This window comes from Crinia signifera, chromosome 12 (genome assembly GCF_055691185.1).
Source record: "Crinia signifera chromosome 12, ASM5569118v1, whole genome shotgun sequence".
Taxonomy (NCBI): domain Eukaryota; kingdom Metazoa; phylum Chordata; class Amphibia; order Anura; family Myobatrachidae; genus Crinia; species Crinia signifera.
The window spans coordinates 42874130-42901513 of record NC_139228.1 but is presented as its reverse complement, the minus strand read 5'-3'; the positions used below and the strand labels follow the sequence as shown (position 1 = coordinate 42901513).

General features: G+C 41.9%; 2 protein-coding genes across 2 annotated transcripts in view; both read left to right on the top strand.

The window, feature by feature from the left end:
• ZFYVE26 (zinc finger FYVE-type containing 26) overlaps positions 1–22066 on the top strand; it is a 137058-nt gene extending 114992 nt beyond the window's left edge. The window contains exons 35-41 of the mRNA XM_083166179.1: positions 410–607; positions 2979–3178; positions 4764–4905; positions 7087–7146; positions 8320–8502; positions 17129–17173; positions 17789–22066. Coding sequence (XP_083022305.1) covers positions 410–607; positions 2979–3178; positions 4764–4905; positions 7087–7146; positions 8320–8502; positions 17129–17173; positions 17789–17998 — 1038 coding nt within the window. The 3' untranslated portion in view covers positions 17999–22066. The remainder of the gene's footprint in view (positions 1–409; positions 608–2978; positions 3179–4763; positions 4906–7086; positions 7147–8319; positions 8503–17128; positions 17174–17788) is intronic.
• Positions 22067–24611: 2545 nt separating this feature from the next.
• The window catches only part of LOC146050648 (matrix metalloproteinase-18-like), a 37512-nt gene continuing 34739 nt past the window's right edge, over positions 24612–27384 (top strand). The window contains exon 1 of the mRNA XM_083167764.1: positions 24612–24845. Within this exon, the coding sequence (XP_083023890.1) occupies positions 24630–24845 (216 nt within the window). The 5' untranslated portion in view covers positions 24612–24629. The remainder of the gene's footprint in view (positions 24846–27384) is intronic.

The window sequence follows — 27384 nt, the reverse complement described above, 5'->3', positions numbered from 1 at the left end:
GCACTGAAGTAACATCTACAATTTGCATAATCTAAAATTATACAGAGCAGCTGATTGGTTGCCATGGGTCACTTCTCCATTATCACTGCTTTGTACAGCTACATCGGAATACCTACCTGGCTTAGGTCTGGCCTGCCAGTTGCAGCACTGTGGCACAATCTCAGCTTGCACTCAGCAATCATGCCGGACAGACCATAGCGAATTGTTGTGTAGATTGCGTATGTGATCAGCTTTTGTACCACTTTTCATGCAACAATGAATTTCTAATGGAATAGGATTGCCTGTTAAGTGAAATAAGGTGTTCACATCCCAGTAACAACCGCCTCCATTTACCAGCAAGATAATCATGTGTATTACTGGTGCTGTGAGTGGCCTCTTACATTTACGGTGTTATCTGGTCTCTATGCAGGAATGTCCAGGAGAGATTTTCATTGAAGGCATTTTTGTGCCCAGCTATGAGAGCGGAAAGCTGCAAACACTTGAAGCTATGTTAGAGTCCATAGACCCCACTCTGGAAAGCTGGAGCATCTATCTCATTAATGCATGCAAACATCTCCAGCAGAAGAACTACTACAACATCTTGTATGAACTTCAGCAGTTCATGAAAGTAAGTGTGTCTGTGTCTCAATCATGACATCTGGAAATACTATGTGGGACTGCAGTGCAAAGCTTTACATTACTGATAAACACACATTCTTCTAGAGCAGGGGTGCCCCTAAGTGGCCCACCATCTGCTGTTAAACTACACATCCCAGCATGCCTTGCCACAGATTTAGCATGCCCTGATTGTACATATGTTGATGTTTGCTGGGATGTGTAGTCCCAGTGCTGCTGGCACACTTACTGCCCACCCCTGAACTAGGGGAAGACCACCTTCCTAAAAGTCAGTGACCGGTTTCTTGGTGGTAGGAAATAATAATTATTACAGTGTTTTCTGCTTTACAAGGTCACATTACTTTTTTTTAAGCTTGATCGCTCTAGCACCATTTCCACTATAACACACCCAGACCACTCTAGCACCATTTCCACTATAACACACCCATACCGCTCTGGCACCATTTCCACTATAACACACCCAGAACGCTCTAGCACCATTTCCACTATAACACACCCAGAATGCTCTGGCACCATTTCCACTATAACACACCCAGAATGCTCTGGCGCCATTTCCACTATAACACACCCAGAACGCTCTAGCACCATTTCCACTATAACACACCCAGAATGCTCTGGCGCCATTTCCACTATAACACACCCAGAACGCTCTAGCACCATTTCCACTATAACACACCCAGAACGCTCTGGCACCATTTCCACTATAACACACCCAGAACGCTCTGGCACCATTTCCACTATAACACACCCAGAATGCTCTGGCACCATTTCCACTATAACACACCCAGAATGCTCTGGCACCATTTCCACTATAACACACCCAGAATGCTCTGGCGCCATTTCCACTATAACACTCCCAGAACGCTCTGGCACCATTTCCACTATAACACTCCCAGAACGCTCTAGCATCATTTCACTATAACACTCCCAGAATGTTCTAGCACCATTTCCACTATAACACACCCAGAATGTTCTAGCACCATTTCCACTATAACACACCTAGAATGCTCTGGCACCATTTCCACTATAACACACCCAGAATGCTCTGGCACTGTTTCCTCTATAATACACCCAGAATGTTCTAGCACCATTTCAATATAACACACCCAGAATGTTCTAGCACCATTTCCACTAGAAAACACCCAGAATGCTCTAGAACCTTGTATGAACTTCAGCAGTTCATGAAAGTAAGTGTGTCTGTGTCTCAATCATGACATCTGGAAATACTATGTGGGACTGCAGTGCAAAGCTTTACATTACTGATAAACACACATTCTTCTAGAGCAGGGGTGCCCCTAAGTGGCCCACCATCTGCTGTTAAACTACACATCCCAGCATGCCTTGCCACAGATTTAGCATGCCCTGATTGTACATATGTTGATGTTTGCTGGGATGTGTAGTCCCAGTGCTGCTGGCACACTTACTGCCCACCCCTGAACTAGGGGAAGACCACCTTCCTAAAAGTCAGTGACCGGTTTCTTGGTGGTAGGAAATAATAATTATTACAGTGTTTTCTGCTTTACAAGGTCACATTACTTTTTTTAAGCTTGATCGCTCTAGCACCATTTCCACTATAACACACCCAGACCACTCTAGCACCATTTCCACTATAACACACCCATACCGCTCTGGCACCATTTCCACTATAACACACCCAGAACGCTCTAGCACCATTTCCACTATAACACACCCAGAATGCTCTGGCACCATTTCCACTATAACACACCCAGAATGCTCTGGCGCCATTTCCACTATAACACACCCAGAACGCTCTAGCACCATTTCCACTATAACACACCCAGAATGCTCTGGCGCCATTTCCACTATAACACACCCAGAACGCTCTAGCACCATTTCCACTATAACACACCCAGAACGCTCTGGCACCATTTCCACTATAACACACCCAGAACGCTCTGGCACCATTTCCACTATAACACACCCAGAATGCTCTGGCACCATTTCCACTATAACACACCCAGAATGCTCTGGCACCATTTCCACTATAACACACCCAGAATGCTCTGGCGCCATTTCCACTATAACACTCCCAGAACGCTCTGGCACCATTTCCACTATAACACTCCCAGAACGCTCTAGCACCATTTCACTATAACACTCCCAGAATGTTCTAGCACCATTTCCACTATAACACACCCAGAATGTTCTAGCACCATTTCCACTATAACACACCCAGAATGCTCTGGCACCATTTCCACTAGAAAACACCCAGAATGCTCTAGAACCATTTTCACTATAACACACCCAGAACGCTCTGGCACCATTTCCACTATAACACAAAGAACTTACCATAACTGGTTTCCATTCCTTCATTCTTACTGACCAGTCACTTTCCCCAATAGGACCATGTGCGGGCAGCCATGACCTGCATACATTTTTTCTCTCACAAAGCCAAGAGCTACCGTGACTTGGGGGACAACCAGCAGTGGCTGGCAAAATCCAAGGATCATTTGAAGATCTACTTACAAGAGGTGTCAAGAAGCAACAGAAGGAAGTCATTTGACACGTTTAGGAAAAAGATGTCTGCAAGTGATATTTCCAGGTAATTGACACACCTATCACTTTGTGTCCATTCAAACCTCTTATATCACTGCCCCCCTATGCAATAAGCTGAACCCTCTAGAAAAAGGCCAGTCATAATGACTTCAGCTAGGGGAAGGCAGATGGGTCAGAGAGGCTCTGTGAGTGACAGTGTGTGTGACAGGTGTAGGAAGACCACCTCTCGCGCACGCACACACTCGCGCATGCATACACACATACACATTCCCCCTGCAAACAAGGCTTAACTTTGTCAACATATTCAAATAGTAAGACAGGTATCTGTCAGAAGAGCACCTGTGGTACCAGTGGTTGGGATGACATTGCCGTCCCTGGGGTGCATGCATTTGCTGCTTATATAGATTTTATAAGAGCTCTTCTATGCTGGCACTCTTGTCACTGCACTCTGTCATCCTTGTCACTTTACTTTCAGTTAATGACTGGAGGATTGTCCACTAGCTGACAGTTCACTGGAGGGTTCACCGCTGTTGGCAATGTCTTGCTTGGAGATCTTTATTCTTCATTAGAACCTCCTTGCTCTAAAAATGTCATGTTTTCTGTGTTGGCTGTTATTGAATGTTGATCCGCAAATAACTTCTAAGGGGCATTTTGCTTGTTGAAATTGGCAAACCGTAAAGGTTCAAAATAAAACAAATTCCCAAAGGAAACTCAAACACTTATTAATATAGCTTTTCATTTTATTCCAAAACGTGTCTATTATTTTTGTTGTCCCACATTGTGTGTGACAGTTGACATTTTGTTGTTTACACATGAAGCAGGCTTCCTTGATTGGGAGGAATGCATGCATTATTTACGGTCTTTAGATCTCTTGTAGAAAATTGTATCACTGAGTTTGTGACCCCCTGATGTGCACAATATAGCTACATACAAAAGGGAGCTTGGCCTCGCCAGAAGCTCATTGGCCTCAATCTGGGGGTATTGTCTTGCCAAAAGGAGGTGTGGCCTCCAAGGTCCCCAATTACATCATTCTGGAGGCGTGCCCTGCCGCTGCACCCAGTGACTCCACTTACACTACCAGCTCCTATTCAGAGACTGGCACAATAATGCCACTGTGTGGGCACAATAATACCACTACACTTACAAGCATGCCCTGCCATTGTTTCGCTATTAGGGAATGCTGATATTGTGGCAAGACATGCTGGTATTTGTAATCACACAACAACTGGTGGGCTGAATGTTAAACTCCCCTGTGTAGGTGTTCTTTTAATCGTGCAATTTCCTGTGCTTAGAACGTGTACACCAGGCATGTCCAAACTATGGCCCTCCAGCTGTTGTGAAACTACAAGTCCCATCATGCCATGCCACAGTTTTGCTATTCGGGAATGCTATAACTATGGCAATGCATGCTGGGATGTGTAGTTTCACAACAGCTGGAGGGCCACAGTTTGGACATGCCTGGTGTTCATGCACTGATTGCTCTGTGAAAGCATTAAATAAAGATTGTTTTATTTATTTTAATTAGTGTTTGTGTCAGTGAGCTGCAAGAAATAAACATGACCACCTAGTGTGGGAGGCTCAGAGCAGAAAATACATTTCTAGTGGCTATTACAAACTCTCTCGTTTTATAGACACATCAATACCGTTGAGCTTCAGATGGAAATCACCAGATTCCTCCGGAGATGTGAGAGTTTGGAGACTGCTCAAGTCTATGACAGCCCCCCTCCCACACTTTTTGGACACAGCTCCATGATGGTAGATGTAGCTTGTAGGGTGAGTTTCTATCCTTTTTGCCTAAAAAAAAACCAAATAAGTCATATGTATTAGGTCTATGGCTCTGACTCTATGGAACTCACTTTCTCGCACAGTCCGAGAGACCCCCACTCTAGAATCCTTCAAAAACGGACTCAAGACTTTCATGTTTACTCAAGCATTTCTGTAATTCCTTTTAGTACAGTTTATGAAAAGCTTTTCCGTTATTGTACCTGTACTGTAATTACATTCATTCTTACTGTTAAGAGCCTTGAGTCCTGTTGTAGAAAGTGCGCTATTTAAATAAATTGATTATTAATAATAAACCACTTGATAAAGAATATACGTAATCCTTTTCATTGATGCAACTTATTTCTGTAATGTTTGGATCTAGAGATTGGGGGACGACGACATATCTAACCTTCTAAAGAGTACTGAAAGAGAAGTTGCTCAATTAAATTTTCTCTGTTTAAAGAAAATGGTACATTGGATTGGATATTTAACACAAAGGGCTGTATTCAATGAGAATACCTGCGAGGTGCAGCGAATCCTTTTTTGGATTCGCTGCACATTCGCCACGTTCCGGAGCCTCGCCGGCTCCGGTATTCAACGAGTCAGGGGCAGCGAGCCCCTGACCAGCGAATATGAGCTCCTGCGGCGAATGCCGCAGGGAGCCTGTGGACGATGGCAGGCAGAGAGATGGAAGTCTCTCTGCCTGCCCCAGAAGTTTGTGGGGGGGGGAGGTGGGCTCCCCGGGTGCCAGGCAGCACAGGCTGCCCCCCGGGGGTGCCAGCAGGGGACCTATATTCACTACACCCGATCGTAACGATCGGGTGCAGTGAATATATGAATATGTAATGAGCGGCTCGGCTCCGGCGCCCCCTGCTGGCTGCTGTGTAAAAAAAAAAATATATATATATATTTTTTTTTAAATTAAATATATATTCATGTGCTTACAGCACATGAATAAAAGTAGCATGCCCCTCCTCAGAATAAAATTCCTGATTTTTTGACACCAAATGTAAAAAACAAAACACTTTATTTTAAAAGTTCACATTCCACTTCTCCATCAAAAGATAGCGATTGCTACTCGGTGAATCATGGCGAAAAAAACCTTCAGATGTATTCGCCATGTGGTCATTGAATAGGGTGATTCACCGTTTTAGTCCAAAATTCGCCAAACAGCACAAATTCGCCATAAAAACATGGCGAATCAGGCTCATTGAATACCGCCCAAAGTCTGTGGGTTACCACACTGTGAAAATATGAAATAAATTGAATAGCTCTGGAAAAACTTTACTCACGTGGTCAAAATTGTGAATAATTGAATCTGCCAAAAGAAAGATGCCAATTCTCCTAGTATTTAATTATTACCCTGCTTCTCTCTTCTGACTCCCAATCCAGGCTCAAAAATGGGCATTATAATGGCTTCTGGTAATGGTAATTCTGAAATGTGAACTGGCTACTGGAGACCTATTTAATTTCTCAAAGAATAGTTAATATTCCAACTACCTAAAGGCTTGTACACTATATAGCATAGTACTTTAGTAGAGCACCAGTGAAGCACAATACTTACAGCAGCACCATCGTTACTAAATACAGTAATTCATAATACAGTAATACTGTCTTCCTCTAATGCAGGCATGGCCAAACTGTGTCCCTCCAGCTGTTGTGAAACTACACATCCCAGCATGCCTTGCCATAGTTTCAGCATTCCTCAATAGCAAAACTATGGCAAGGCATGCTGGGATATGTAGTTTCACAACAGCTGGAGGGCCACAGTTTGGACATGCCTGCTCTAATGGCTCCCACCTGCCCACAGTGCACACGTGGGCTCCCACTACATCTTTGGCATGTCAGTGATGGGAAAGACCCTAATGGCCTGTTCTGTACATTTAGCAGTGCTCTATGCTGACACTGTAGATGGAAATCTCCTGGTAGTTCTGTTTGCATGGATGAGCTTATTACTGCAATAATTGTAGTTATTTACTGGTCTCCTTCCCAATTTTATGAACTTTCCAGGTAGGGAACCAATACTTTATTTTAATGTTATGTTTTTAGACTTTATTTAACCCCCTTTAGGTAGTCTATGCAGCCCAAGCAGTGTTTGCGTGTTGCTGCAGGAGAATGTTTATGGTGTAGATCTTTTACTACATGGAGTATCTTGTCATATGTTCTTATTTTCTTCACTATAACATTCAGGTCATATTAGATGGGAAGAATGTAGAAGAAGGTTTTGGCATCGCTTTTAGAGTAATTCAGGTAAGCACTGCTGGTCTCTGTAGTCCCACCATACAGGATACACTGTCATGGACTGAGCGCTTTCTCCAGTGGGACTGTATAGGATAGTATCAAAAAGTGTGTTGCATTCAGTATGCAGTGGTGAGATAACATTGTGATATAGCCTATCAGTTTAGCCTAGTATTGCAATATATGTAATACTAGAGCAGCCTCTGATGGTGATCATAGAGTACACGTTCGGGGCATTCTCCGTAATGATTTAATCATAATATCACCACCATCAGTGTGTGTGTGTGTGTGTGTGTGTGTGTGTGTGTGTACCACCATCAGTGTGTGTGTGTGTGTGTGTGTGTGTGGTGACCCACCCATCGGCAGCACATTGTCTAATTGAATCACCCATATTGCAGTACCATGTGGAAGCAGCTGTATATTGCACCACTGTACAGATTTCAATAAATATCAAGCTGCCTGCAGGCTGACCATAGCCTGACAATAACCTGTATATTTCCTGGTATTTATGATGAGGGCTGAGCTTTCATTGTGTTTCCAATCCTGCTGTAAAGGTAGACAGACCATGGGCTATATTCTAGTCTCTAGGCAGGGCACTGGATAAACAAAAACTGATGGACATCTACAGTATGACATCTAGGAGACACTTTCCCAGTTAGGCTTGGGTGTTCTATAAAATATACTGATTTCAATAGCACTGTGTGGGAAGGCTAAAGTTTGTCCCAATAATACGCCTTTCACACCGCACCTCAGACCCGGTTAATTGCCAAGTTACGGACGTTTTGACCCGGGTTGAGGTGCGGTGTGAATGCACCAAAGCTTATAACCCTTGTCAACTAACCTGGCAATTCTACCCGGATTATAAGAAGGGTTAAACCCGGGTCACCCTCTGTATAATGGGCAACCTGTTTTTAATGTGAAAGCACCAGACCCGGATCAGGTTCAACCCGGCTTTGGGGTCTGATAGGGGTATAAGTGTCTTCTAAGGTGCCAATACCAGTTGTCTATACCCTCCCAATCTGTAAAGTGTATGGAACAGTGAAACTTTAGAGGCATTGCGTTTATCGTGACTCTTGAAAGTTACAAAATGTTACTGTAGAGAGTATTTTTGCTGTAAAGTTGAAATAAGAAATTTTGTTTTTGTTGCTATAGATTTTTCTGCTATTTGTCCTTTTGAACTTTCAGGACTTTCAGCTGGATGCGTCTAAAGTGTACAGCAAAGTGTGCAAACACCTGGTGCAGCGCGAGAATTACTCCGAAATCCTGCAGCTTGTAAAGTGTGTGAGCGAGTCTGGTATTGCCGCGGAGAAGGACTGCGATCAGATTCTGCTAAGATGTGTAGAGGATATGGCAGACCTGTCTTCCGACGTAAGATGCGCTGTCTTGTCTAGGCTATGGGAAAGTGTAGGAGACTTTTAATGTTCCAGATGTTCTTTGTGGAAACAGAATCCTTCACTGGCCTATTATGTAACTCCCTTTTCTGCTCAGCCTGCATTTTATCCAGTTCCCTGTTTAGAAGACAAGCATATGACTTGGCTTTAGTCTTTTAATGCTTTACTTGACTAATGGTGTGTACACACGGGTACAATCTGCATGAGATTTTGACTATATAGAGACTATAACTCATCGAGATCACATGCAGATCGCATGGGTTTTTAACCCTTGGAAACCTGATGCGATCCCGATGCGTGTTCACGTATTGCAAGCAAATAGTCTTGGTTGCATTGACAATATATTGCAGATCTGCACTATATAGTCAAAGTTGTATGCAGATCGCATGCATGCCGTGCGATCCCAATGAGATCACATTGCATCGGGATCACATCACACAGTACTCGCACTGTATGTACACACCATAACATAGAAGAATGTCTTAATGCTGAGTCACAAGGGGGACATTGTAATTGGTAGCAGCATTAAAGGAAAGACTGGCAATCCCCCGAAAATCAATCGCTCCAACTCTGCAACATGTTGTGTAGCCTTGAACACTCCACGTTGAACACTCCACGTTGCTCAGGAGACACAACTGTTGTCTACCCAGAATTGACCCTTGTTCATCATCTTCTACGACCATGCTTAACTGTTGATTTGTCGTTCTGCTCCAGTTTGCATGAGGCCTAGGGGGTGTAGTTTCATCTTGGCAATCTACATGCTGGAACTTGGGTTTCCTGTGTTGCCAATGCTTAAACTGCTTTTGAGCATTCATTTCCTACTGAGGTTTCGTAGTGCCTCTTAGATGTATTGTTTACCCCAGAAGTGAACCTACATGTTGAACAATGTACCTTTTAGTGATAGTTACTGAGGGATTATCGAGCCAGGCACAGCTAAGTATTACCAGTTGTGCTATGCATTTTTACTTGACTAATGAAATGGACAAAGGGGTATGGAGCGATTCTATAGTAACCAATAATAGCCTGTTCCTATGTGACCAGACTTGGTAAAACCCATTCACCGTCTTATGTGATATTTTCTATTATATGTATTAGCTCATAAAAGTGCTAAACTATCAGATCCAGCCACTTATAGGGAGAATACGAGATATTAGGTAGTTTGACCACATACAGAGGGGTCCTCGTACACCTAGCAGCTACATGCCATACGTGAAAGATGGAGATGCTCCAAGATCAGTGGTAACATTTCTTAAAATGTTACTTAACCCCTTCCTGACAGAGCCAGTTTTTGCCTTCCTGACAGAGCCCTTTTTTTTCAAATCTGACATGTATCACTTAAGTGGGGATAACTTTTTTTTGCTTTTACTTATCCCAGTGATTTTGAGATTGTTTTTTCGTGACACATTGTACTTCAAGTTAGTGGTAAATTTTCGTCGATACAGTCTGTGTTTTTTTGTGAAAAATACCAAAATGTCGGAAAAAAATGGAAAATTTAGCAATTTGCAAAATGTAAAATTTTCTGCTTGTGAGACAAATAATCATACCACTCAAAATAGTTAATAACTAACATAGACCATATGTCTACTTTATGTTTCCATCATTATTTCAACTTCCTTTTAATTTTTTTGGACACTAGGAGGCTTACAATATGAATAGCAAATTCTCAAATTTTCAAGAAAATTTCAAACACTGATTTTTTTAGGGACCAGTTCAGTTCTGATGTGACTTTGAGGGACTTGTATGTGAGACACCCCCATAAATGATGCCATTTCAAAAACTGCACCCCTCACAGTATTCAAAACAGCATTTTGGAAGTTTAACCCTTTAGGTGTTTCACAGGAATTAAAACAAAGTGTAGGTGAAATTTCAAAATTTCATTTTTTTTGCAGATTTGCAATTTTAATACATTTTTCTAAGGAACACAGTAGATTTTACTAGAGAAATGTGACTAAAAATTGATTCCCCCAATTCTTTTGTTTTCATAAATATCCTATATGTGGCCCTAGTGTGCACGTTGACCAAACCACAGGCTTCATAATAGAAGGAGCACCTACTTGATTTTGGAGCCTCCTTTTTATGAGATTATTTTTTAGGCACCATGTAGGTTTCTAGGCACCATAAGATGCTAAAATTTATGAACCCCCCCACAAGTGACCCCATTTTGCAAACTACACCCCTCAGGGAATTCATCTAGGGGTATAGTGTACATTTCAAACCCCCAGGGGTTTCACCAATTTTGGTACAACTGGGCTGTGAAAATTAAAAATTAAATTTTTTACACAAAAATGCAGTTCTGGCTCAAAATTTTTCATTTTCAGAAGGTATGAAGGAGAAAAAGCACCCCAAAATCTGTGCCCCAATTTCTCCCGAGTACGGCAATGCCTCACATGTGACCAAAAAATACCATTTGGGTGCATGGCAGGACTCAGAAAGGAAGGAGTGATTTTTGGATTTTGCAGCTCAGATTCTGGTGGAATGTTGGTGGGTGCTATGTCGCATTAGCAAGACCCCCCAAGCACCAATACAGTGGAACCCCCCCACAAGTGACCCCATTTTGCAAACTACACCCCTCAGGGAATTCATCTAGGGGTATAGTGTACATTTCAAACCCCCAGGGGTTTCACCAATTTTGATACAACTGGGCAGTGAAAATGAAAAATTACATTTTTTTACACAAAAATGCAGTTCTGGCTCAAAATTTTTCATTTTCAGAAGGTATGAAGGAGAAAAAGCACCCCAAAATCTGTGCCCCAATTTCTCCCGAGTACGGCAATGCCTCACATGTGACCAAAAAATACCATTTGGGTGCATGGCAGGACTCAGAAGGGAAGGAGTGATTTTTGGATTTTGCAGCTCAGATTCTGGTGGAATGTTGGTGGGTGCTATGTCGCATTAGCAAGACCCCCCAAGCACCAATACAGTGGAACCCCCCCACAAGTGACCCCATTTTGCAAACTACACCCCTCAGGGAATTCATCTAGGGGTATATAGTGTACATTTCAAACCCCCAGGGGTTTCACCAATTTTGATACAACTGGGCTGTGCAAATGAAAAATTACATTTTTTACAAAAAAATGCAGTTCTGGCTCAAAATTTTTCATTTTCACAAGGAATGAAGGCGACAAAGCACCCCAAAATCTATGCCCCAATTTCTCCCCAGTACGGCAATGCCTCACATGTAACCAAAAAATACCATTTGGGTGCATGGCAGGACTCAGAAGGGAAGGAGTGATTTTTGGATTTTGCAGCTCAGATTCTGGTGGAATGTTGGTGGGTGCTATGTCGCATTAGCAAGACCCCCAAAGCACCAATACAGTGGAACCCCCCCCACAAGTGACCTCATTTTGCAAACTACACCCCTCAGGGAATTCATCTAGGGGTATAGTGTACATTTCAAACCCCCAGGGGTTTCACCAATTTTGATACAACTGGGCAGTGAAAATTAAAAATTACATTTCTTTACACAAAAATGCAGGTCTGGCTCAAAATTTTTCATTTTCAGAAGGTATGAAGGAGAAAAAGCACCCCAAAATCTGTGCCCCAATTTCTCCCGAGTACGGCAATGCCTCATGTGTGACCAAAAAGTGGCAGGACTCAGAAGGGAAGGAGTGATTTTTGGATTTTGCAGCTCAGATTCTGGTGGAATGTTGGTGGGTGCTATGTCGCATTAGCAAGACCCCCCAAGCACCAATACAGTGGAACCCCCCCACAAGTGACCCCATTTTGCAAACTACACCCCTCAGGGAATTCATCTAGGGGTATAGTGTACATTTCAAACCCCCAGGGGTTTCACCAATTTTGATACAACTGGGCAGTGAAAATGAAAAATTACATTTTTTTACACAAAAATGCAGTTCTGGCTCAAAATTTTTCATTTTCAGAAGGTATGAAGGAGAAAAAGCACCCCAAAATCTGTGCCCCAATTTCTCCCGAGTACGGCAATGCCTCACATGTGACCGAAAAATACCAGTTGGGTGCATGGCAGGACTCAGAAGGGAAGGAGTGATTTTTGGATTTTGCGGCTCAGATTCTGGTGGAATGAATGGTGGGTGCTATGTGGCATTAGCAAGACCCCCGAAGCACGGTGAAATTATGAACCTAATAATCCATAGATGTGTGGTATATTTTAAAACACTCCTTTATACATAGGCCGCGTTTGTCGGGGCAAGTGTCACACTGGAAAATAGTTTGCTTTCTTATTCCCTTTTTATAGCAAACTTTGCACCTTTTTTGTGTCCTGCCCTTTTTTCCAGTGGAGGGGATTTCATCAGGAAAATGCTGCCCTGGTACAATACGGGGGCCAGTACTAGAAGTACTGGGGCCCTCTGCCTGCTGGTTCCCAAATATTAGGCCTTTTATGACTTCCTCTTGAAAGTGCATAAATGTCCCTCTCTGGCCGGTAGAACGGAATAGCACGTAAGCGTTATACAGTGCCATCTGGATGATATACACGGCCAGCTTCTTGTACCAGATTTTTGTTTTCCGCAGGGCACTGTACGGCTTCAGTACCTGATCTGAAAGATCCACTCCGCCCATGTACCTATTGTAATCCAGGATACAATTAGGTTTTGAGGTGTGGGTACTGGTACCTCGTACAGGGACGGAGGTGGTACTGTCTCCGTGAATTGTTGTCAGTATAAGGACATCCCTCTTGTCCTTATATTTGACCAACAACATATTTTCGGTGCATATTCCCCTGCTTTCACCCCTTCTCATTACTTGGGCAATGTGCGTTTTTGGGAGGCCTCTTTGGTTCTTGCGCACAGTACCGCAAGCTGCTGTACCTCTTGAACCAAGGGCCTTAAACAGGGGATGCTAATGTAAAAGTTATCCACATAGAGGTGATAACCTTTATCCAGGAAGGGGTGCACTAAATCCCAGACAATTTTTCCACTAACACCTACGAGGGAGGGGGGGCATTCTGGCGGTTCAATTCTTGAATCCTTCCCTTCATATACCCTAAACATGTGGGTGTACCCTGAGGTGCTTTCACACAGCTTATACATTTTTATGCCATACCTTGCCCTCTTACTGGGAAGGTACTGGCGGAATTTAACCCTTCCTTTAAAATGTATAAGGGACTCGTCAATACAAATAAATTTTTCAGGGATGTACATCTCTGCAAATTTGGCACTGAAATGATCAATGACCGGCCTGACTTTGAATAGCCGGTCAAAGGTGGGATCATCTCTGGGTGGGCACTGTGCATTATCGTTGTAATGCAAAAATTTAAGGATCGTCTCAAATCGAGCCCGGGGCATGGCCATACGGTAAAATGGGGTGCTGTACAGAACATCTGTACTCCAATATTGCCTAATTTCTGGCTTTTTTACTATGCCCATATGAAACACCAGACCCCAAAACGTCATCATCTCTACTGCATCTACAGGGGTCCACCTAGCAAATGATGACGTGGGGTTTTGAGCAATAAACTGCTGGGCATATAAATTAGTTTGGTCCACCATTAAATTTATAAAATCATCAGAGAAAAATAATTTGAAAAAGTCAATTTCTCTGAGACCTGTGGAATCAAATTGGATTCCTGGCATGGCCAAAAACTCAGGAACCTGGGGCTCAAAATTGTCTGGTGGTGGGGTCCATACGAGATCAATTATTGGGGGGGGGGGTGTCTCAGCTGCTCTACGGGGGCGTCTTTGAGGGGGTCCCTCATCACCAGAGGAGGAAGAGGAGCTTAAGACGAATCCTTCAAATTCCCCGCTTGCATCACTGGCTGTGTCAGAGTCAGAGGCAAGCATGGCATATGCCTCCTCCGCTGAATACATTCTTCTGGATGACTGGGATGACATTTGGGATGACATTTGGGATGACATTTTTATTTTTGTGTTACTGGTAGTGAAATGTTTCAACACGTGTATAGTGTAGGGGGGGGGTACAAACTTTATTTCAACCCGGGGGGTATGTAGTGTGTAGTGTGTATGTAGTGCAGAAAAAAAAAATACTTTATACAAAAAAAAAAATTGAAGGGGTTAAAAAAAAAAAAAAATTGAAGGGGTTAAAAAAAAAAAAAAAAGGTCCTGCGCCAAAAATTGAGCACAGATGTTGGTCAGTAACGTCCGTCACTGAACAGCGCTCAAAGGCAACAGGAATTTGATAAAAAAAAAAAAAAAAATAGATCAACCCTGTGCCGAAAAAGCTGATCAGTGATGTACGTCACTGATCAGCGCACAGTGGCCACAGGACACCCACAAAATCACAGTGTGTGTAAAAAAAAAATTAAAAAAAGACCCCACAGCACCCACAAAAAAAAAAAGGTGATCAGTGATGCGACACTGATTACCAGTGAGGGGCAGCAGGTGCACAACCTTTGGTGCAACTGACAGTGCAACTGGCAGCAACTGACAGGTATGCACCCCCAAAAAGTTGCTGATCACCTCAGATATAGTGATCAGCACAAAAGGCGGGGGCAGCAGACACAAAATATATCACTCTCTATCACTCTCTGTCACTATCTCTCTCTATCTCTCACTATCTATCACTCTATGACACTGCAGCAGCAGCACTGACAGTTATATATATGAAAAATAACCCCTGCACCCCCAAAAAGTTGCTGGGGGTGCACAAAAGGGGGGCAGCAGACACAAAATATAGCAGTCTCTCACTCTCTGTCACTATCTCTCTCTATCTCTCACTCTATGACGCAGCAGCAGCACTGACAGGTATATATATATCTAAAAAAAAAACCTGCGCCCCCAAAAAGTTGCTGATCAGTTAATTTATACTGATCAGCACAAAAGGGGGGGCAGCAGTCAGTTATATAAAAAATATATAGCACAATCTGTCACTATCTCTCTATCTCTCTCTATCTCTCTATCTATAGCTCTATCACACTGCAGCAGCACAAAATATAGCACTCTCTGTCACTAGGCCTCTCTATCTCTCTCTATCTCTCTCTCTCTATCTCTCTATCTAATAACTCGCAGCAGCACAACACAGCACAGGATGTCACAAGAAGAAGCAAGATCCAGGCAGTGATCAGGTAAGTATTTAGAGGGGTTCTGGTCAGTATATCGCGGCAGCTGGGCACGGTGACCGCACTGCACGCAATTCCAGACCGGAATGGCGTCTGCAGTGCAGTCACCGTTAGTTTAAACCCCCCTCCATGGCTGTGATTGGTTCGTCGGTCCGACGAACCATTCACGGCCTTTGGGGGCGGGCGGGGTAAGGTGGGGTGACACCAGTGTCACCCTTACACCCCGCGGTGATTGGTGCTGTACTTTACAGCACCAATCACCTCCGATCCCTGTGTCACCGGCGAACGTTATTCGCCGGTGACACAGAAAACGCTGTGAATGGCTGTTCACACTGAACAGCCAATCACAGCGATCGCCGACGGGGGAGCGGCATCGCAGCCCCCCCTGGGCATGCAGGGACATGTCTGCTGTCAGGGACAGCAGACATGTTTAAACTGTCACCGCGTCTATAGACGCGGTGACAGTTTAAAGCCATGACGTACATTTACGCCATGTGTCGGGAAGTACTTCCCGACCATGACGTAAATGTACGTCAAATGTCGGGAAGGGGTTAATATGCGCCTCACAGGCACAGTGAATACTACTCCGTGTCCTAGCGATAATGGGGGCTGCTGCTTTAACCCCGCAGGAATTGGTTTTACACATGTACAAGACTCAGATAAAACACAACAGATCTTTGATGAGGAAAAGCAGCGGCAGTTTGAATCATAGCCCTTTTATACATAGATTGCATTGTACATAGAACAAATGTTGTACACAGTTGATCAGTGTGATCTAGCAATGTTGTCTTGCCATTCCCAGTTGTGTATAATTACTGAAATGAGGTGCATGTTTTGAGAAAGCGGGACCATCAGTGCTGCCGAGTCACCTGGGAACTGAGGGGCTGTGTAAAAGGATACATCTGTATATTTTGGTTTACCATTTGGTTCCGTATTGAATCCCAGACTAAATATTCGTCAGGCAAAGAATCAGCAGTTTTTGACCATTTTTTGGGCTAATTCGATTCGCCTTATTCAATCACAGTGCTGATTTTTTTTTTTGCCTGTGCGAAAAATCTAGCATTGGTGAAACACACATGTGTCAGCAAAATTGCACCAAATTCTCGTGGTGAAAACGGCAAAATCTTGGCCCAATTTTCACCAGGTGGAAAAAACCGGCAAAGATTGACTACGTCCCTTGGACAGACTTGCTATCATACGTAAGTCACAAGGAACTTGCTTGTATACTTCCTCATCTTGTCCATATGATTTCCAGCATTTTGGATTGAATTTGCATTGAATAAGATAGCCTTCTATCACACAACATATCCACAACATTGGTCAAAATTGGCCATCGTCAATCAAGGCCCTTCTGAGCGATCTCTTTTACTATCTTGTCTGGTGTGTTCATCATTAACGATGCATCTCCCCGCCGGGATTAGCAAGTGTATATGCACTTGCTGATGCCATCTAATGTGTATAAGGCTAAAGTGGGCAAAATCAAGTAATGAGCTACAGGACGTGAGAGCAATTCTTGTGTCTTTATTTGTATATTCCTTTTTGTTCTTTTGTACCATGTACTGTACAATCCTTTTACAACATTAAACAGTATTTTACTGTGCTCATATTGCAGGAGCTTGAGAAACTAATCCAAAGTATGAGAAGTGATGAAGCAAAGGTAACCGCTCAAACCACCTGCATCTTATGTATGATCCGTAAAATGATTACGTTACTGAGAAGCCAAATTCTATTGCTTGTAGCGATACTGAACATCTGTCCTTAATTGTATGTCTGGTGTGGGTTTAACATCTAAATCCTGTATTATGATTAGAAATTATGTTATTTTCCCATCTAAAAGGAGTCTTTTTATCTATGAATTAATATTGTGCTATAGATCTTAAGGGGTGCACACACGGGCTCGGGCTGGGAGATTTTGACGTAGCGATTTGGCTCAGTCAAAATCAAGATGTAACCGTCGGAGGTAGCCGACCACCATCCTCAGCCGCAGCCCGTGTGTACAGACAGGTACACTGTGCGGGGGCTAGTCAAAATTGCCTTGCTTGCACAGTCTATGTTCCCAGGCGATGGTGATGCCGCAGGGCTGCACATCACTATCGCCCACAGTGCGCACACGGGGATGTTCTGGCTAACCCTCTAGGCGGTTATGACTATCTAGTCCTAATCGCCCCGTGTGTACACGGCTTTAGATCTACGCAACACTTCAGCATGAGTAAAGCAAACTAATACATACTTTGTAACCAGCCGAACGTAACCAATTGTTCTTCTCACACAGATCAAAGCTTTCCTGGCCTGCCGTATGATGAGATCTGCCTACCTGACTGCTGTGAAACAGGAGCACGAGAGAGCCGTCCAGCTAGTTCAGCAAGTGTGGCAAGCAGCACATAATCTCAATGACAGTGTGGTGCAAGGCATCTGCACCAAGTGGCTTGTGGAACACCCACCAGTTTCAAAAGAAGGGCAGCGCCAGGCCTCCCGGAAGTAAAACCTACAATCGCATCTCATTTGGGAAAGGAATGAGTCTGTATGATCATTAATGAACAGAAAGATATCTGTAATGGTTCGGAAATCATGTACAGAATACGATGCTATAAAGTGTTATTCTAAATCAGGCATGTCCAACCTGTGTCCCTCCAGCTGTTGTGAAACTACAACTCCCATCATGCCCTTTTACAGTTTTGCTGTTAGGGAATGCTAATACTATTGCAAGGCATGCTGGGATGTGTAGTTTCACAACAGCTGGAGTGCCAAGGTTGGACATGCCTGTTCTAAATGCTGATCTAGAGAATTATGGTGAATTGAGTAAGTGTCAGATGAACAAATCTATTAGTGTAGAGCACAGTACATGTCTGCACAGCTGGAACCATGTAGGCGACAAGTCAAACTCTCAGGATTGATTGTTCCTTATTGAAAGGTGCGTAAGACATGTTACAGCCAATCAAATGCCTGTTCAGTAGCTTCTGAGTCTGTCTGGATACATTGACCATTGCCACAGAACAAGTCTCTACCTCACAGTGTTCCTGAATTCTAAACTTTTATACTAACCTTTTATAGTACTTGTGAAAATTATGTTGTATGTTATTTGTGACTTGGCCATACTAGTATTCACGTTTATGAACATTCAGTGAGTAGATTGGATGTCTACTTTTTACTGGGCAAAGCAAATTTCGGCATGCGTTATTGCACAGAACTATGATCAGATCAGTAGAGGTTTAAACAAAGCAAAGATCTTTTGACATGGGATGTATTTGTCACATGATGCTTTACTGACCAATAGTAATAATGTACTACAGCAAAGTAACCTGCCACACTCCTGTATAGGATCATCACTGCAGTATTTGATTATGGTCACAGTTTTGGTACGTGACCAATAGACCTCTGGACCGTAGGCTTCCCGACAAGTGGCCTCCGGACCAGTTCATTTATAGAGGTGGTATTTGTGCTAAATCAGATACTTCCCCGGCTTCCACCTGTATCCTGTCTCCCATCATCTTATGGCCACTGGTCTTACATGTTTACCATTACAGACTCCATAAAGAAAAAAACTAGATGCTATAATGCATTAATATGGTAATCATGGTATATTGAGATCTAAAAAGAATCTTATAAATAACACCTTTGAAATACATATCGATTTCTTATCTGAGTGTAATTATTCAGTTAATTATTGAGCACTTTTTTCCACTTATGTGGTGTCTGTGATATTTTTTTTATTTGTAATATTTTTTTTATTATAAAGAAGCCTCTCAGTGAGTTGATGCTATTATTCCTCACTGGATATTTAAAGGGTACATTGTCGATGACTGCAGTGCGCCTGTAGAGTCCATCATTGTAGAGCAAAGCTACTGGATGTACGAGTATTTACAAACTGTTCAGATAAAAAGGGAATCTTGCTCTTTAATAGAAAATCTGTGATGATAGATATTCATAGTTTTTTTTTCTCATGTCTTTATTTACAAAGGGATAAGGAATAGTCAGATCCGGTGCAAGGCACCGGAGCGCCCCAGGCGAGTCGGGGTGGGTGCTCCCCGGGGGTGGGGGCGGGGGGTACCTGTTGCGCCATCTGGGGAGCGGGCAGGGGGGTCCATGCTGGTGTCTGACAGGAGCCTGCAGTGGTATCTCAGCCAATCAGCATGCGGCCAGTGTTTTCAAACCCGGCAGCGCTTCCCGCGCCGCCGCTTAGCCCGGCGGATAGCGCTAGTTATTTCTTATTCACTGCAGGGACCCCCCGCCGCCGCCAGCTTTATACACAGCGCCGCAGGTACCCGCGCGGCAAGGACACCACTGCAGGCTTCAGTCAGAAGCCAGCATGGACCCCCCTGCCCGCTCCCCAGACGGCGCAGCAGGTACCCCCTTTGTGCGAGGGTCGAACTGCCCTCCAGTGGCCGGCGCCCTAGGCAAATGCCTAGACCTGCCTAGTGGTGGTGCCGGCCCTGGGAATAGTAGTCATACCATCATCTGCTAATGGTGTATTGTACAGTATGTAGATGTAGAACATTAATCCAAGTCTACTGTATGTAGTAATAAACTTATTTTTATTTATGATGTAATGTAAAGTGATACCATTCAGTGGTGGCACCGGAGTTGGTGACATCTGTTCCAGCTAAAAGCCCCACCACCACCGTGCGCCCTTAAAGGGGTGTGCGGCTCAACAAACAGGGGTGACACCCCCCCCCCCCATGGGAAATCACTCTAGGGATGTGCCCAGCATCCCCGGTGATTCTGGATGCGCTGGCCACTCCTACTCAGTGATATCACATCACCATGTAGGAGTGGCCTCACGGAAGACCCGCGGTTACATCCCTCTAGGGATGTGCCCAGCATCCCCAGATTTTGGCTGCGCCGTCAGCTCCTTCTCAATGATGACATACTGCAGCACCCTGCTTCTGGCATTGTGGGATTTGTTCTAGCATAGACTCCCAGGACCTACTAGCAAAAGAAGTAATGAATAAAGTAATAAGATCTAGAGATGGTGGCAACGTTTTCGTCACATAAAAACCAATACTACAGTACTACACTATTCCATATCTAGGTCAAGCCCATAAAATCTGTTCTGGTTGCAGAGTACAGCGGGATGTGCTGGAAACGTCTAATGTGATTAATGTTCATTTCTCTTCTGCTCATAAATGCCATGTAACATGTGAAATATAGATTACCTTTACAATTCATCAGATATATTCTTTATTGCACTGCCTGGAAGTACATTATACTGTATCTTCATTATGTATGTTAATGTGTTTTTCTGAAACTGAATATAAGGCTTAGAGGTCTCCTGAAGGGTTGGGATCATTGGGTAGACAGCAAGTTGGTCGACAAGCATTAGGTCAACATGACTATAAGTCAACATGGGTTAGGTCGACAGGGTCATTAGGTTGACATGGGGAAGATCGACAGTCAAAAGGTCGACATAGGGTTTTTCACAATCCTTTTTTTTTTGGTCCGAATTTCTACACATTCGGCATGGACACTGAAATGTAGCACTGCGTTCGCTCGCCATGTTTCGGGCACGGTGCCTCTCTACGCTCGGCACGCTATTTTATTTACCCGCCTTGCCCTAGTGGATGGTAGGGCATGAAATTCTGCCTGTCGGCACGTCGGCTTTTGACTGTCGGCACGTCGGCTTTTGACTGTCGACGTAACCCTAGTCGACCTTAATGCATGTTGACCTACATGCATGTCAACCTAATTTTTGTCGACCAACATGCTGTAGACCTAGTGATCGTATCCCCTCCTGAAGGCCTATTTAAGTTCCAAGATGTCCGTAGTTTTATGACTCATGCATAAGAGTTGGGGAATTCTGGAATTAATAGGCATTCATTCTCCTAAGTTGGCAGTGTAACTGAAAGCACCATACGATTAATAGGAAATATACCATTGGGGAAGTCTACAAAAGAGACTGTTCTGGGTCATAGAGTGTTGTGTATAAATATTTATGTATTGTCATTTACCTGTGCCAGTAACCCTTCACCTAATTCATTCCTTTTTGTCCTGTAATCATGTCTTGAATACATTATGGAAATTGGATAGAAGGGACAAATAACAGGTGAACACTTTATTGCTTGTACAGACTGGATGCAGCACCTGTGGACAGTTATATTTGGGAAAGTTATTTTAGGTATGGGCTGCTCTGTTCCCCCAAACCATCTCCTGGGATCATTTAATATGGATATTTATCTTGGTCTCCTGTCTGTCTCTGGCGCCTTTATTTTCTAGCGCTGCATTACGCACATATTTAACCTGATCATAGTTACGTAATTTATGTGCATCAGTTCTGTACCTTGTGAGTTCTACGTTTCTAAAGGAGTAAAGTCTATGCAATTTTTTGAATAGTTGTGTAGTGTTACATTGATATCTGTGTATATACAAATAACTAATTGCACTGTGATCTTTGCACTTTATGATCTTCTTTTGTAAGTTAATTCTTGGATAAATTGTGTTTTCGTACAAATTCATTAAAGTATCGCCTTTGCAGTGTGTGAATATGCTAACAATCTTTTGTTAAAGAAAATGAAAGGATGAACCCACAAATAAAATAAGAATTTCACAAATTGAATAGTGTTTGTCATTAGCATTCTGCTTTAAATGTCTACAGTTTCTGCATATTTATCTTATGCCGCATCTCTGACGTGTGGTTTGAGAACATGATACCATCAAAATCTATCTATTCACAATGGCCCCGCTCTGGACGTCTTTTCATCTGAATGAAGAAGCAGAATACTATTTAGTTAAAAAAAACATTTCGGAACTCTTTATTTTCAGGTCTTTCATCGGGATGCAAACTGTGCAATAATATATATGCACTTAATGCACTTAAATAATCTTCCAACATAAGTGAATGCTCATTCCAGATCCAATAAGGATACAAGTTTCACTCATTACAATTAACCTTGCGTTAAAAAAAAACATACCACCCAGATTTAAAAACTAGGGCAGCCCACATGGAACAAACAACTGTGTATATCTTCATACAGATATTCATGAAATTATTTTATCAAATTTTTAACAATATACAGTATCTCCACAGATCGTGTAATCTTGTTTTTACACAGAGGCCAGATAACAGGGGTGGCTGCCGCAGTTTAAGACTCGCCGGTCTGTGTGGTCCGGCGGCTGTGCAGGATGTCCAATACAGGTGAAATCTTGGGAGAGGTCGGTAGCTCTCGTGAGAGTTCCCCTGTACTTGACTCCCTGAACAGCCGCACAAATCGGCTGTGGGGGCCGTATACGGCCGTGGGCCGGAGGTTCCCCACCGATGCCATATAATTTAATATATATACACACTTACTAGAAAAACTTGCACAGGCATCTTACAAAATTGAAAAACTAAGACCATGGGTGAAATGGAATAGGATGAGAGATTCAGAAAGTGAGAGATTTGGTAAGAAATCTCCAGTTTTTTTTAAAGCGGCAATCATTGACACAGCAAAATCACACTGGTTTTGCTGTGTAAATGATTTCCACTTTAAAAAAACTGGAGATTTCTTATCAAATATCTCACTTTCTGAATCTCTCATCCTATTACATTTCACCCCTAGACTTTCAGAGTGAACATTCCTAACCTAAATATTCAGTATGTCTCTGTAATAACAGCCTAGATCGATCACCACCCCATGTTAATGGGAGCATGTGGTCTAAAATGTTATAATGCATGGTTAATAGGTTGTGTTTAGCTTCGAGGAAATGCTTTGCCACGGGTTGACTACTTTTCCCTTTTCCAATTACTGTATGTGCAAAGTCACATTGTATTGATAGTTTTACCCATGTAGAAGTTACTACATGGACAAGTGACGATGTACACAACATAATTGGTGGTACAGCTAACCGTGATTAATTCCATGCGATTCACCAGTTATGGGGTGGAAAAAATAAATTTCCTGGAGACCTATATCTACAGGTTAGGCAAATTAAACACTGAAAACATCCTTTATGAATTACACACTAGTCTTTGGAGAGGTAAAATCATCTATAATATTGCATAAATCTAAGATCTTTAATGGGGCCCACTGAGTTAATGCTTTGTCTGGAGCTTCTTCTTCCTACATCTACTGTACAGCCATGGTCAAAAGTTTTGAGAATGATACAAGATCTTTTTTTCAGATGTTTCTATAGTATACTGAAGTAAAATTAAAAGCATTTCATAATTGTCATTTTATTTGAAGAATTTTCACGACCTCTGCAATCCACTCTGGCATGCCATAAATCAACTTCTAGGCCACATACTGGGGGGGTAATTCAATCTGTGCTGATATTTCCAGACATGGAAAATATCGCCACTCACCTATTCAATGCTGCAATTATTGACACCATTGAAGGCTGTCAGATCCGACTTTTTAATAAGTTGAATAATTTGTTGGAAACTGGCGCAGATTGTCGAATTCACAATCCGTTTTCGGTGATCATCTGACGTTCAGACACTCAACAGAAGGAATGTTGAATTCCAACTGACGAGTTATTGTTGGACCAAACAAGAATGGCCTCGGATTCTGAATGTTCAGTGTACCGCCCCCTGATGCAGCGGTCTTAAATTCATTATTTTCTTGTTCTTTGCTCATTTATGTATTGTTAGGCGCTGCTAAACCCTTATGGCGCTGTATAAATAAACAATTCTATTAATACAAATTTCATGACCTATATAAAAAAATGTGTAATAATAATACAATATAAAAGTATAAATGTTCTAGATATGATATAGCACCTACCAGTATACAAATTGACAAAAAAACCAACATTTAAATATAAAAATAAATATGCATGCAAGAGATTCTTATAAGCACTTGCAGAAAAAAAAAAATATGTGTTCTAATAAAACACTCCATGAGAGTAACTTAAACACAATTATAGAAAAGTATAAATAGTATAGTATAGAAAATCAAAATGAAGTAAGTGTTAGGTTAAATAATCCAAAAGTATAAAAAATATATTTTTAAATCATATTTTCAAAATGTATTTTATGAGGTTTTTTTTCGTTATTACATTTATTTTTTGCAGTTGTGCACTGAGATAACTGTGAGTACATAAGTACATCTAACCTGTTTGGACAGGTTCAAAGGACAGCTAGGTTAAGAACACAAGACCCTGGCACACAATTCTCAGTCTGAGTATCCATCAGCAGGAAAATGGTTCAAAGACTTTTGCTCTTATATTTTGCTTGTATAGCTTTGCTGCTGGTCTTACCTTTTGGGTCATTCAGACCAATATCTGAAGATATAGCAAATGGAGACCACACCAATAATTCAGATGCAGAACTTAATGCTGCATCCATACTTCAACCTCGAGGGAAGAAACCCCAAACAGCTGCCCAGATCGACATGGAGCAATTTAGATTAGCAGCGGTAAGAACTTAAAAAATATATTTATATATTAATAAAGTATTTTAGTATATATAGGGCAACTAAAATGGTGCATGGCCTACATCACAAACGTACCAGGAAAGACTAAAAGATCTTCATATGTATAGTTAAGAGCAGAAAAGGGAAAGGGGGGACATGATAGAAACTTTCAAATATATCAAGGGTGTGAACAAGGTACAGGTGGGAGACATTCTTCACAGGAAGAGGAGCAACAGAACATGAGGACACTAGAGGGAGGAAGATTCAGGGGAAATGTGAGTAAGAATTACTTCACAGAAAGGGTAGTAGATAAGTGGAATAGCCTCCCATCAAAGGTGGTAGAGGCAAATACAGTAGAGCAATTTAAACATGCATATTGATAGCCTTACAAAGAAAAAAGGATCAAATATGGTTTGAGGAAACATGTTTAAAAAGGAGCAGACTAGATGGGGTCAACAAGATGCCAAGTGGTTCTTATCTGCCGTCAAAATCTATGTTTCTATTTAAAAACTCAAGGACAATATTATATACAAAACAAAATAAGTTAGTTTTTTTTTATAATTAAACAGTGCTACATTTTTATTTCAGTAAATAGTACTGTATCTTTATCAAGTGATGTAATCATTTATTATTTTAATACCTTTTTTATTATTATTAAAGTATAAAAATAGCGCAGCATGTTCTGTTGCGCTTAGCAATTGGATACAATTGTAATAAATACAAAATTAGTTAATAACATACATAGAGGTAGGAGGGCCCTGCTCACAAGCATATAATCATTTTTAAATAATCAGTTTAGATGCTATTACATCGGTGCATTGCGAAAATGTTATATAGAATTTAGCATTTTCCTCTTTATTACCAAGTGTCGAGACCTCACCTAAGAGTTCATGACCTGTATAAAATCATTCATTTCATGTTTTGTTTTTGTGATCCCTTTTCAACTATTACACACTATCTAATTTTGAAAAAAAAAGTACACCGTTTTATTGCGGCATGTATATTGTATTGGCAGATGTTGTGTTGGCAGATGTTATCTGATGGTGTGTATGTATCCAGCTTAAGGCTGGAATTATAAGAGAAAGGGAGTATAGATTCTTGAGACAATTTTAGCTCACAATGGTATAAGATTGCACTTTCATTTGAAGGGTAAAATGTTTTGATCCAACAAGATTCATAGGCCCTTATTCTGGTTCACTCGTGAAGGCAAATTCCTTCTCAAATGGACAAAACCATGTGCACTGCAGGTGGGGCAGATGTAACTTGTGCAGAGAGAGTTAGATTTGGGTGGGGTTTTACTTCAAAGTGAGATCTATATTGCAGTGTAAAAATAAAGCAGTCAGTATTTTTACTGCACAGAAACAAAATCTCACCCAAATCTAATTCACGTGTTACATCTGCCCCCTGCAGGGCACATGGTTTTGTCCATTTGAGAAGGAATTTTCCTTTCCGAGTGAACCAGAATAAGGGCCATATTGTACTGTATAATAATACTAAGATCCAGGCACTGCCCACAATTTATATTTGTCATTAAAAATGCACACTGTAAATGTTTTCATACATTTTCTTTACTCTGCTCAAAATGTGTTGTATGTCATAATCTGATGTATGAGCCATGTCAGTGACTTCAGGGCATATAATACTGTGGGACTATATAAAACAGAACATGACCTCAGGTAATACATTCCATTACTCCTGCTGCCTTCTCCTTTATTATCACCTACAGTAAACCAGGTAGTGATTTATGTTTCTGCAGTGCAATAATGTCTAACAGTCTGTAGTGTGAAAATATATCTAATGTTGGGGCAGATGTATTAAGAGTTAACGAGATATTTGCAAGGGTGATAAAGAGAGATAAACATCCAGCCAATCACATCCTAACTGCCATGTTACAGGCTGTGTTTGAAAAAAAGTTAGTAAGGAGCTGATTGGCTGGACGTTTATCTCTCTTTATCACCCTTGCATTTATCTCTTGTTAAGGTTTAATACATCTACCCCAGTGTTTCAAAATATTATTATTAGATTTTATTTATAAGGCACCACATGTGGTTTGCAGCATCCTACGTAGGGCACATATTGGAGCAGTACAAAAAAAGGGGAAGAGAAAGAGGACTCTGTTTTTGGGGCACTCTTGTGATATGTTGTTTGAATGATAAAACTTAACTTTTAATTATTTAAATTAAAAATAGAAGGCTATAATACATGGATAAGGTAGCCGTAAGAATTCAGTCTCCCTGCTGGCAGTGAGCTTTTTAAGATATATGCTATGCACTAGGGATTATGAACAAGGGTCCAGAATGGTCGGACCAATTGGAATTATTGATGTGTTACCTAGTGAGCCTTGTGGCAATCGTGACTAGGGCTCGTTTGAGGCAAATTATAAGAGTTTAGGAGGGCTTAATTCCCTGTAGTTTGTGGGGACTGCTCACACATTGAGCGTGGTTTCTATTAGGTACTAAGTTGAGTAGTACTAATGTTGGCACCTCAGTGGTTATTTGATGTGCAAATAAAACGTTCCTAGTGAGGGTTTCGCACGATTCTG